Here is a 13,111-nt window from a genome sequence, read left to right as displayed (position 1 = left end):
ACAATAGAATAACAGTAATGAGGCTATATACAGGGGGCACTGGTACCGAGTAAATGTGTGTTGGTATAGGTTCGTCAAGGCAATTGAGGCAAAATGAACATGTAGGTAGGGATAAAGTGAATATGCATAGATAATAAACAGCGAGTAGCAGCAGTGTAAAGAAATGCAAATAGTCCGGGTAGCCATTTTATTAATTGTTCAGCTATCTTATGGCTTGGGGGGTAGAAGCTTTTAAGGAGCCTTTAGGACCTAGACTTGGTGCTCCTGGGCCGCTTGCCGTGCGGTAGCAGAGAACAGTCTGTAACTTGGGTGGCTGGAGTCTTCCCCAGTGATGTACTGGGTCGTATGCACTACCTTCTGTAGCACCTTGCAATCGGATGCAGAACAGTTGCCATACCAGGCAGTGATGCAACCTATCAGGATGCTCTCAATGATGCACCTATATAATTGTTTGAGGTTCTGGGGACCCATGCCAAATCTTTTCAGTCTCCTGAGGGGGAATAGGTGTTAACATGCCCTCTTCATGACTGTCTTGGTGTATTCGGACCATGATAGGTTGTTGGTGATGTGGACACCAAGGAACTTGAAGCTCTCGACCCGCTCCACTACAAGCCCCGTCGATGTGAATGGGGGCATTCTCGGCCCTACTTTTCCTGTGGGCCACGATCAGCTCCTTTGTCTTGCTCACATTGAGGGAGAGGTTATTGTCCTGGCACCACACTGCCAGGTCTCTGACTTCCTCCCTATGGGCTGTCTCATCGATGTCGGTGATCAGGCCTACCACTGTTGTGTCGTCAGCAAACTTAATGATGGTGTTGGAGTCGCGCTTGGCCATGCAGTCTTGGGTGAACAGGGAGTACGGGAGAGGACTAAGCATGCACCCCTGAAGGACCCCCGTGTTGCGGATCAGCATGGCAGATGTGTTGTTGTCTACCCTTACCACCTGGGGACGGCCCGTCAGGAAGTATGGATATGTACGTATGTTCAATGTGTGAACAACATCATCGATGCACATATTGATGAAGCTGGTGACTGATGTGGTAAACTCCTCAATGCCATCGGATGAGTCCCAGAACATATTCCAGTCTGTGATAGCAAAACAGTCCTGTTGCTTAGCATCCCTGTCATCTGACCACTTCTGTATTTTTTTGTAACCTTTATTTAACTAGGCAAGTCAGTTAAGAACAAATTCTTATTTTCAATGACAGCCTAGGAACAGTGGGTGAACTTCCTGTTCAGGGGCTGAGTGACAAATTTGTACCTTGTCAGCTCGGGGGTTTGAACTTGCAACCTTCTGGTTACTAATCCAACACTCTAACCACTAGGCTACCCTGAGCGAGTCACTGGTACTTCCTGCTTTAGTTTTTGCTTGCAAGCAGGAATCAGGAAGCTATAATTATGGTCAGATTTGCCAAATGGAGGGTGAGGGAGAGCTTTGTACACGTCTCTTTGTGTGGAGTAAAGGTGGTCTAGAGTTTTTTTCCTCTGGTTGCACATGTGACATGCTGATAGAAATGAGGTAGACACAGTAACAATATCATTATCCATCACATCCTGTTATGTGTCTAGTCTGTCATGCTAATTCGTTCTAATTAGTTTCTCTCTGTAACAGAACACCATTCAATTCATACTGAGTGCAGGCCAGGGTGGCCCTCACTCGGTAGCTGACCCCAGAGCAGCACATAGCAGTGCCTCTGATAGGATCCCACAACTGATATCTACCCAAAATACCCCAACAGCATTCCTTTCATTCCTAACACTTTTGTCACAGACACACAGGCACATTTGTTGCTGACTCTCTGGCAGTGTTGGAAAAGTACCAAATTGTCATACTTGAGTATAAGTAAAGATACCTTATTAATAGAATATGACTCAAGTAAAAGTGAAAGTCACCCAGTAAAATAATACTTAGTATTTGGTTTTAAATATACTTAAGTATCAAATGTAAATGTAATTGCTAAAATTATATTATTATATTTTTATTATAAAAGTATAAATATTTTCAAATTATTTATGTTAAGCAAACCAAACAGCACCATTTTCTATTTTTATTTTATTTACGAAGTGCCCAGGGGCACACTCCAACACTCAGAGATATTTAGGCCTTCTCATCAGTTTGCCTTCACCCCCACCACCACTCTAGTCTCTTACCTCCCAAAGAGGAAAAAGCCTGATCTCCCCCTGCACTCCTCGCAACAAGGGGGAGAGAGGCCTTCATCAAAGTTTGCCTTCCCCCCCACCAACAATCTAGTTTCTTACCTCCCGAAGACGAACAAGAATGTGGTCCTCCTAAGCACACTGCCCAAATCACTGAGATCAGTGATCGTGAGAACAGGAAGCCAGCCAACCTGGACAACAACCACAACAAAGGAAGCGTGGACAACCTGGACAAGGTGATTGGAACTTACAGCTGCAGGAAGACGACTGCACGCTGGCCCCTGGTCATCTTCCATAACATAATCTTGTTCAGGTCGTCCATAACATCATTGATGTGTCCTCATACAATGTCTTCATGATATGGAACAAAATCAACCCTACCTGGATGCCTGATAAGCAGAACAAGAGGAGTGTCTACCTGGAGCAGCTGGGAAAGGCACTTATAACCCCACACATTCAAAGAAGGGAGCGCCTCCCCTGCACAGCAGCCTCTGCAGCGCTTGAGAAAGCTGTTCAGGGGGCTGATTCTTGTCCTGATCCACCTGAGGCTGCAGCTGGGGCAGGCAAGAGGAGGAGATGCCAATTCTGCACCCCAAAGAAGGACTGAAAAACAAATACTATGTCCTACATGTGCTAATTAGAGTATCTTATTTTATTCGTATATATTGTTGTGGTTATACACCTTGTGGGGGGGGGAATAGTTTTTAAAAAAGGGGAGAAGACTAGTATTTTGTAGTTGAATTCCTCATTGTACAGTATATAAGAATATATCACTATGTTGCCAAAAAAGTTCAAGACTGTTGTTTCCCTTCAATAAAATGCATTCAAAACTACTTTCTGCACATTTCTGCAACTTTCTTAGGCTATACAAGTGCTATCTCTTTCTAAAAAAAATGTTTACACCTATGCAGTACCTTTAACAATAATAATAATAATAAACCTCTGCTTTAGTTAAGAAAACCATTATGACAGGTGTGTTGTAATAAAAACGAGTGGTGTCCACTGATTAAATGCAGTCTTTCTGCATTGTGCAGAGGGAAAACCCAGATATTCACAATGTTTGATGAATGACAGGTTGCTTCTTCATGCAAAATATATTTGGGATTTAAAATTAAATTAAACTGCTTTTATGTTAGGGGTTTAGTGAAGGCGGGTCATTTTTGACCCTTAGGACAAGGGGAGTACACAGAATGTTAAGACTACACAAGGCTCTGTTTAAGTACTTTACACCCCTGCTCTCTGTGCCATCTCTCCCTTTTGCTTGCTTTTCATATCCGTGTCAATTTTGTTCATGCCTTGCCTCATTTGTGCTCCTCGCTCTCCCTCCCCCTCCTTTTCATTTTCTCTCCATCTCTCAGTGCTCAGGTGCTTGGGTATACCGTGCCGTAGTGTAACAAACTTCCAGTCGGCCCACGACACGGATGTCTCACTCACCACAGACATATATTTTGACGAGAAAATGGAGCCGTTCGACGAACTCAACACTGACTCTGTTTGGTGAGTTATCATCCACTTTAAGTAGGGCCCGGTTTTCCTGGTCACATCAAATGCATCTAATCTGCCACAAGTTTAAAGTGTGCCACTTTAAATACCCATTGCCTTGCCACACAAATCATACTCTATAAAAAGGCCCAGGAGATTTTCCTGATCATGTGACTGGATCAAGAAAAACACCAGGCTCTAGTTATATAAATAGATGTCTATGGTCAAACTCCTGATCCTAACTACGTATGTAATCTCAACCCCCTCCTCCTCTCTGTAGGAATTTCCATGTATGGAACGACTGTTGGATGGCCAGACCAGACCTTCCTCCTGGTAACGGCGGCTGGCAGGCATTAGACGCCACCCCGCAGGAGACCAGCCAGGGGACCTTCCGCTGTGGCCCTGCTTCTGTCACCGCCATCCGCACCGGCCAGGTCTACCTCAAATACGACACACCTTTCATCTTTGCTGAGGTGAGCACTATGGGAAGGAGATGGTCGAAGATCTGGGATCAGTTTTTCAGCCTAACCATCCCAAATCTCCAAATAGAAAGGGAATGGCAAAACTGACCTTGGATAACTACCTAGGTTTGATCAAAGATTGCACACTTTCCCTACTTCTCCTGTCTGTCTCTGTGTGTGTCTGGTCAGGTGAACAGTGATAAGATCTACTGGCAGAGGAACCTGGATGGTATCTTCACTCAGATCCAATGTGAAAAGAAGGCTGTGGGCCACTGCATCAGCACCAAGGCTGTGGGCTCTGACAAACGCGATGACATCACACACCTGTACAAACACACCGAAGGTACAGTCATGTCATCATACACTTCAACACACTGTCAGAGGGTAGCTTGGCAACCATACACACACATAAAAACACTAAGGTTCGGATGGTTACCTGTACAAAGAAAGTGATATCAGAGTTCACATCTGAGGCTCTGAGGAAACATACCATTAAACATACTATTAATGTATTAATTGTGCAGACATCGGGGATAGATATTTACACACCAAAGTTTCCAGCAGAATATTCTCTCCTCACCCACTTCCCTCTCTCACCACTCTCCCCCCACCAGGATCAGAGGAGGAACGTATCGCCGTGGAGACAGCCAGTCGTTATGGCACCAAGCCTGACGTGTACTCTAAATCCATGGCGGAGGACGTGAGCTTGGAGGTGAAGTTGGAGGGAGAGGGGCCTCGTATGGGGGCTGACGCCCAGCTGACCATCGTGATGACCAATTTCAGCTCCCAGACCCGCAAGACCACGCTACACATCCAGGTGGCAGTCATGTACTACACCGGGGTGCTGAAGGGCACCGTCAAGAAGGACAAGATGCCTGTGGCGCTCAAGCCCAATGAAGGTTAGTAAGTGACTGGAGGTGGAGGGTGTCCTTAACCCCTGCTACAGGGTCAGATATTTGTCATACTCCTAATGCTTAAGGTTAGGATTTGGGTAGGGTAATCTGATCCTAGATCTGGAGTTAAGGGCAACTTTAATCTCAAGCAAACAGAAGCCAGCAGCTAGCCCCACTGCCAAAATTTCAGCTCAGTCACCGTAATATGAAAAATGTTCTCCGACGTGCATCCTCCATCCTCTCAAATGGTCCCTGTAGAATGTGCAGTAATCTCTCTCTGTTCCTCCTCAGTGAAGGCCATGCAGTGGGTCCTGCCCTACCATAGCTACCAGGACCAGCTGGTGGACCAGGCTGCTCTAATGCTGACTCTGTCTGGACGGGTCAGCGAGACCCAACAGGTCCTGGCCACTCAGACCAGCTTCAGGCTACGCACACCTGACCTCAACATTGAGGTAAGACACAGTTTAACATGAAAACAATCTGTTACTGGGATTCAGGATGTACCTTTTCCATCTTTTGTAAATTCGATGGTCAATAAAAGCCGTTTACAATTGAATTTCAAACAGTGTAGAGACACTTTTTTTGTAATCAATGGTGTACAATACACTGGTTGTGATTCTATCGGAATCATTTTTCCCTCTGTCACTATTAACATATACTGTACAGATATAAAACGCAACATGCAACAATTTCAACGATTTTACGGAGTTCAAGTTCATTTAAGAAAATCAGTCAATTGAAATAAATTCATTAGACTGCGCAGGGGCGCTTTGTAAACTGGCCCACCCACTGGGGAGCAAGGACAGCTAATCAGAATGAGAGTTTTTCCCCACAAATGGTCTTTATTACAGACAGAAATACTCCTCAGTTTCATCAGCTGGCCGGATAACTGGTCTCAGATGATCCTGCAGGTGAGGACGCCGGATGTGGAGGTCCTGGGCTGGCGTGGTTACGCGTGGCCTGCAGTCGAGGCCGGTTGGACGTACTGCCAAACACAACAATTGAGAGAAATAAGCTTTTTGTGCATATGGAACATTTCTGGGATCTTTTATTTCAGCTCGTGAAATTATGGGACCAACACTTTCCATGTTGCGTTTATATTTTTGTTCAGTATAGTATCCCAAAACAAATGTAATGCCACAGAAATGAAGTACTGATGTCTTGCCTCAGGACCATGGCACAGACTGCATACAGATGTCGCTGCACAGATAAACAGCAGCGCTGAAAATAGTTATTGTGTTTGTTTCCTCAGGCTGTAGGGGAGGCGGTGGTAGGTAAGAAGATGACAGCCAAGATCACGTTCACCAACCCTCTGCCACGTACACTGAGGGGCGTGGTGCTCAGGGTGGAGGGACTGGGCCTGCAGGAGGTCAAAGAGGTGGTTGTGGGGTAAGACACTACCATTCCCATAAGCCTCCTTGGTCCATCTCCTGGTTATCTGCACGGGATGTTGTTTTACTTCCAACACGGCATAGTTTCCCAGATGCCAGGAAGAGGCAATGAGGGATTGTTCTAAACTCCAGGCTCTCTCTACCTCGGGTCACACACACCACATCTTGTCTATAGAATGCCAGTTTTTAGGTTTTTAATCACCAAGTCATTGTCAGCTCAAACTATCTCTAGCAAAAACCTGTTTGCTTGACCATATGTGCAGACTAACTGCAGGAAGCTAGAGTGGAAACCATCTCTTCAACACAGCATTGGTAGGACAGAAGTACCTTACTGTTTGTTAAAGTAAATAATTGTTAAATATCCAACAAATGAGGTAAATACATATTTTCTGTCACGCCAGCTATCTACTTGTAGTAGTCATGGTAACTATAAGGTTACTACAACTGGGGGGCCCCCATTGATTTTGTTAGTCACTCTCACTCAGATATATTAAAAACTGAAAACATTTCTCTCTATCCTATGGCAGAATGTGTAGAATTGCAGGAAATGAGCTTTAAAATGGCTAAATCTTCTATCCGCCTCATGGCAAAATGTGTAGAATTGCAACAAACTTCCTTTAGAACTGCAACATTTTCTCTACACTCCGTGACAATGTGTAGAATTGCAGGAAATGAACTGTCGGGAGGGCGAGCCACTAAAATGTATCACTTAGAGCGCTGACTGCATGTGTGGGTATGGATGTTGTTACCCAGACCCTTGAGCCACTGCGGCCCCTCATGATGAGTTCAGAGGTTTTGTAGGCCCCCCATCAGTTGCTCATCCCTGCTTTAAGTGATAACTCTTGTATCTCTCCTCTCTCAAGTGATGTTGGGAGCCACTCTACGGTGACTCGGACAGAACACTTCATACCCACCCAGGCTGGACACAGGAAGCTGGTAGCAGCTCTGGACTGTAAACAGCTGACACAGGTGCATGGGGTTGCTGACATCGTTGTCCAGGACCAATGAGAGGGAGCCTTCAACTGCTCTCTTCTGTCCACTTATCTGGTGTTTCATTCAAGTCTCCAAAAGAGAATGGGAAGCCTTTTATTCAGTTTTCCCATGATTTGAGTGTAATAATTTTTTTTTCATGCTGACATGTAATTATGGAAATACCCTGATCGTTGGATGAAGTTGTACACTAAATTGTTTTTACCCGTGTTAATGTTTTTAATACTCATGTCATATTTTTCCAAATCAATCAAGTTTATTTGTCACATGCTTCGTAAACAACAGGTGTAGACTAGCAGTGAAATGCTCTCTGACGGGCCCTTCCCAACAATGCAGAGAGAGAAGAAGGATCAATAGAAGAAGAAGAATTCGAGGAATAAATACACAAGGAGTAACGATAACCTGGCTATATACACGGGGTGCCAAGTCAATGTGCTGGGGTCGGAGGTAATTGAGGTAGATAAAATAGGTAGGGATAAAGTGACTAGGCAACAGGATAGATAATAAACAGCAGTAGCCTAAGTGATGAATAAAAATAGTTAGTGCAAAAGGGGTCAATGCACATAGTTAAATAGTTAACCAATAGCTACTCGGACAAACTATTTTGCGGTCTTATGGCTTGGGGGTAGAAGTTGTTCAGAGTCCTGTTGGTCCCAGACTTGGTGCATCGGTACCACTTGCCGTGTGGTATCAGAACAAACATTCTATTATTTGGGAGGCTGGCTGGCCTTTCTCTGACATTGCCTGGTAAGCTCGGCCCCAGTGATGTACTGGGCCATACGCACTACCCTCTGTAGGGCCTTGCGGTCAAATTCCAAGCAGTTGCCAAACCAAGTGGTGATGCAGCCAGTCAAGATGCTCTCAATGGCGCAGCTATATAACTTTTTGAGGATCTGAAGGCCCATGCATAATCTTTTTAGCAATAGAGGGGGAAGAGGCATTGCCGTGCCTTCTTCAGGACTGTGTTGGTGTGTGTGGACCATGATAATGCCTTAGTGATGTGGACACAGATTCTTGAAGCTCTAGGCTCCGTCCACTGCAGCCATGTCGATGTGGATGGAGGGCGTGCTCAGCCCACCTTTTCCTGTAGTCCGCGATCAGCTTCTTTGTCTTGCTGACATTGACGTTGAGGTTGTTGTCCTGGCACCACACTGCCAGGTCACTGACTTCCATATAGGCTGTCTCATCATGGTCGGTGATCAGGCCAACCACCGTCGTGTCATCAGCAAACTTAATGATGGTATTGCAGTCATGCACCGCCACGCAGTCGTGGGTGAACAGGTACAAGAGGGGACTAAGCACGCACGCGAGGGGCCCATGTTGACGGTCACCGTGTCGGATGTGTTTGCCTATCCTCACCACCTGCAAGCGGCCCATCAGGAAGTCCAAGATCCAGTTGCACAGGGAGGTGTTCAGTCCCAGGGTCCTGAGCTTAGTGACGAGCGTGGAGGACACAATGGTATTGAATGCTGAGCTATAGTCAATGAACAATGTGACAACAATAGAAAAAAAAGAAAGTCTATATGCAGTGTGTGAAAATGGCGTGAGGAGGTAAGGCAATAAATAGGCCATAGTAGCAAAGTAACTGCAATTTAGCAGATTAACACTGGAGTGATAGATGAGCAGATGAGGATGTGCAAGTATTGATACTGGTGTGCGAAAGAGCAGAAAAGTAAATAAAAACAATATGGGGATGAGGTAGGTAGATTGGGTGGGCTATTTACAAATGGACTATGTGCAGCTGCAACGATCGGTTAGCTGCTCAGATTTTTTGCAATTCGTTCCAGTCACTGGCAGCAGAGAATTGGAAGGAAAGGCGATCAAAAGAGGTGTTGTCTTTGGGGATGACCAGTGAGATATACCTGCTGGAGCGCGTGCTACGGGTGGGTGTTGTCATCGTGACCAGTGAGCTGAGGTAAGATGGAGTTTTACCTAGCATAGACTTGACCTGGAGTCAGTGGGTCTGGCGACGAATATGTAGCGAGGGCTAGCCGACTAGAGAATACAGGTCGCAGTGGTGGGTGGTATAAGGGGCTTTGGTAACAAAACGGATGGCGCTGTGATAGACTGCATCCAGTTTGCTGAGTAGAGTATTGGAAGCTATTTTGTAGATGACATCGCCGAAGTCGAGGATTGGTAGGACAGTCAGTTTTACTAGGGTAAGTTTGGCGGCGTGAGTGAAGGAGGCTTTGTTGCGAAATAGAAAGCCGATTCTAGATTTGATTTTGGATTGGAGATGTTTGATATGAGTCTGGAAGGAGAATTTACAGTCTAGCCACACACTTAGGTATTTGTAGTTGTCCACATATTCTAGGTCAGAACCGTCCAGACTAGTGATGCTAGTCAAGCGGGCGGGTGCGGGCAGTGAATGGTTGAAAAGCATGCATTTGGTTTTACTAGCGTTTAAGAGCAGTTGGAGGCCACGGAAGGAGTGTTGTATGGCATTTAAGCTCGTTTGGAGGTTAGTTAACACAGTGTCCAAAGAAGGTCCAGATGTATACAGATTGGTGTCGTCTGCGTAGAGGTGGATCAAGGAATCACCCGCAGCAAGAGCGACATCGTTGATATATACAGAGAAAAGAGTCGGCCCAAGAATTGAACCCTGTGGCACCCCGATAGAGACTGCCAGAGACTGAACTCTGTCTGCGAAGTAGTTGGTGAACCAGGCGAGGCAGTCATTTGAGAAACCAAGGCTATTGAGTCTGCCGATAAGAATACGGTGATAGACAGAGTTGAAAGCCTTGGCCAGGTTGATGAAGACGGCTGCACAGTACTGTCTTTTATCGATGGTGGTTATGATATCATTTAGTACCTTGAGCGTGGTTGAGGTGCACCCATGACCAGCTCGGAAACCAGATTGCACAGCGGAGAAGGTACGGTCGGATTCCAAATGGTCAGTGATCTGTTTATTAACTTGGCTTTCAAAGACCGTAGAAAGGCAGGGCAGGATGGATATAGGTCTCTAACAGTTTGGGTCTAGAGTGTCACCCCCTTTCACGAGGGGTATGACCGTTGCAGCTTTCCAATCTTTAGGGATCTCGGACGATACGAAAGAGAGGTTGAACAGACAAATAATAGGGGTTGGGGATAATTTTAGAAAGAGAGGGTCCAGATTGTCTAGCCCAGCTGATTTCTACAGGTCCAGGTTCTTCAGCTCTTTCAGAACATCTGCTATCTGGATTTGGGTGAAGGAGAAGCTGGGGAGGCTCTGGCAAGCAGCTGCGGTGGTGCGGAGCTGTTGGCTGGGGTTGGGGTAGCCAGGAGGAAAGCATGGCCAGCCGTAGAGAAATGCTATTGAAATTTTAGATTATCATGGATTTATCGGTGGTGACTGTTTTACCTAGCCTCAGTGCAGTGGGCAGTTGGGAGGAGGTGCTCTTGTTCTCCATGGACTTTACAGTGTCCCAAAACGTTTTGGAGTTAGAGCTACAGGATGCAAATTTCTGTTTGAAAAAGCTGGCCTTTGCTTTCCTGACTGACTGCCTGCATTGGTTCCTGACTTCCCTGAACAGTTGCATATCGCGGGGACTATTTGATGTTTTTCTGCTGGTCAAGGGCAGTCAGGTCTGGAGTGAACCAAGGGCTATATCTGTTCTCAGTTATACATTTTTTGAAAGGGGTATGCTTATTTAAGATGTTGAGGAAATTACTTTTAAAGAATGACCAGGCATCCTCAACTGACGGGATGAGGTCAATATCCTTCCAGGATACCCGGGCCAGGTCGATTAAAAGGCCTGCTCGCAGAAGTGTTTTAGAGAGCATTTGACAGTGATGAGGGGTGGTCGTTTGATCGCGGACCCATAGCGGATGCAGGCAATGAGGCAGTGATAGCTGAGATCCTGATTGAAAACAGCAGAGGTATATTTGTAGGGCAAGTTGGTCAGGACAATATCCATGAGGGTGCCCATGTTTAAGGATTTAGGGTTGTACCTGGTGGGGTCCTTGATAATTTGTGTGAGATTGAGGGCATCTATCTTGGATTGTAGTACTGCTGGGGTGTTAAGCATATCCCAGTTTAGGTCACCTAACAGAACGAACTCTGAAGATAGATGGGTGGCAATCAATTCACATACGGTGTCCAGGGCACAGCTGAGAGCTGAGGGGGGTCTATAACAGGCGACAACAGTGAGAGACTTATTTCTGGAGAGATTAAGTTTATAAAAATATAAGCTCAACCTGTTTGGGTATAGACCTGGAAAGTATAACAGAACTTGAATGAGTAGGTGTCCAAGCTTTTCACCAGCGTGCCTTGCTCTGAAATGGATTGTCCATTACTGTTAGGGTCGTCCACATGAAGAAGAAACAGAGTCATTGTTAGGGCCACTGAAATGCTTTATGAAGAATCCTGTGGTATATTTTATTATCTAGATATACATGATCTAATGTTAATAATGTTATCTAATGCACCCATTTTCAGTAGAATGTACTAAACAAACGATGTCAAGTTTCTGTCATCAAATATTTTATTAATACACTGTATAAGCATAAGAGTATCCAATGATGTTATTATTCAAGATGTATGCATTGTGCATTGTTGGATATGCTGTATGTAGCGGCACATGGTTTATATGAAGGTGAAGCGCTTCAGTTTGATTTTATGATGCTTATGCCTAAAGAAGTCCTTCTCAATGTGTTTGCTTATTTTTATATGAAAGAATTGAAGACATTATTATCTTATTTTGCTAATAGTGTTTCCTTGCCTTAAAGTGCTCTTATGAAATCACTGTTCCAAACAGCAGTCAGCTCCTGAGTGTTTACAGTTGTATCCATGGCCCTTGTTGACCTTGGTCTGCTCTCATAGTTTGTGTGTTTGGACGTTAAAATACAAGAAAGGAAACATTTTAACGCATTACATTTAGATTGTATTAATTCATCTATATACATGTTTTTTTTTCAATTGTCAATGTATTTGTTATTTTTCCCTGTTAAATTGGCCGGTGAAAATCTCCCTTTTAAAAGTTCATGTTCTGTTTACTCATAACCAAATAATGTTGCCGACTCAGCCTATACTCGTATTGGTGGTCAAAGCATTAATTGGAAGGAAAAAAAAACACAAAGAAACCGTTTAAAAAAGTATTACTATTTCCTCATGTCATCCTGAGGAGGATGAACTGGCCAATCAGCGGTCTACTCACATAAATATTTTTAATGACCTGTATATGCACCCACACCATTCCAACTCAAAAAAGCTGTTTTTTAACATACCTAATTACTATTTCATGAAAGGAAAACTATTTCACTCTTAATGTCATTATTTACAGGTCATATTTCATAGAAAGGTGGAAACACTGGAAAGTTACTTTGTAGTTCAGTTATTTGCATGATGACTCCCTGTAGGACAAAATGGGGTGAATAGATCAGAAAGATGACGTCGTTCAATGTAACAGAGTAGCAAGTACATACCTCTAGTAGCCAAAATGTCCCTCCCTGGCTCACTTATTTTAAAATACAGAATTATAACTTTATACACCCTTGGCTTCCTCATTAACATGTTATTATCTATTCTATCTATTCTATTCTATCTATTGCCTGAAGCAAATTGTGTAGCTTCAGGCAAAGGTGTGTCTAGCACAATTTAACCTGAGGAAATGGAAAACCTCATGCATATAATTCAGTGGAGGCTGCTGAGGGCAGGATGGCTCATAAGAAGGGCTGTAACAGAGTGAATGGAATGGCATCAAAACACATAGAAACCATGTGTTTGATGATGTTGACAGGGAGCCTAAGAAGGAACGAA

At 44.5% G+C, this 13,111-nt stretch overlaps 1 protein-coding gene across 2 annotated transcripts in view; it reads left to right on the top strand.

The window, feature by feature from the left end:
- The window catches only part of LOC135558975 (protein-glutamine gamma-glutamyltransferase K-like), a 39,393-nt gene extending 27,072 nt beyond the window's left edge, over nucleotides 1-12,321 (top strand). The window contains exons 8-15 of one of the 2 annotated variants that reach the window (XM_064993245.1): nucleotides 3,516-3,654; nucleotides 3,920-4,112; nucleotides 4,290-4,443; nucleotides 4,715-4,999; nucleotides 5,285-5,445; nucleotides 5,845-5,904; nucleotides 6,246-6,382; nucleotides 7,248-12,321. In XM_064993245.1, coding sequence (XP_064849317.1) covers nucleotides 3,516-3,654; nucleotides 3,920-4,112; nucleotides 4,290-4,443; nucleotides 4,715-4,999; nucleotides 5,285-5,445; nucleotides 5,845-5,904; nucleotides 6,246-6,382; nucleotides 7,248-7,392 — 1,274 coding nt within the window. In that variant the 3' untranslated portion in view covers nucleotides 7,393-12,321. The remainder of the gene's footprint in view (nucleotides 1-3,515; nucleotides 3,655-3,919; nucleotides 4,113-4,289; nucleotides 4,444-4,714; nucleotides 5,000-5,284; nucleotides 5,446-5,844; nucleotides 5,905-6,245; nucleotides 6,383-7,247) is intronic. The other variant, XM_064993246.1, reaches the window with a different exon arrangement.
- The last annotated feature ends 790 nt before the right edge of the window (nucleotides 12,322-13,111 follow it).

The sequence above is a fragment of the Oncorhynchus masou genome, chromosome 17 (assembly GCF_036934945.1).
Source record: "Oncorhynchus masou masou isolate Uvic2021 chromosome 17, UVic_Omas_1.1, whole genome shotgun sequence".
In the NCBI taxonomy this organism is placed as follows: domain Eukaryota; kingdom Metazoa; phylum Chordata; class Actinopteri; order Salmoniformes; family Salmonidae; genus Oncorhynchus; species Oncorhynchus masou.
This window is presented reverse-complemented; position numbering and strand designations above follow the sequence as displayed.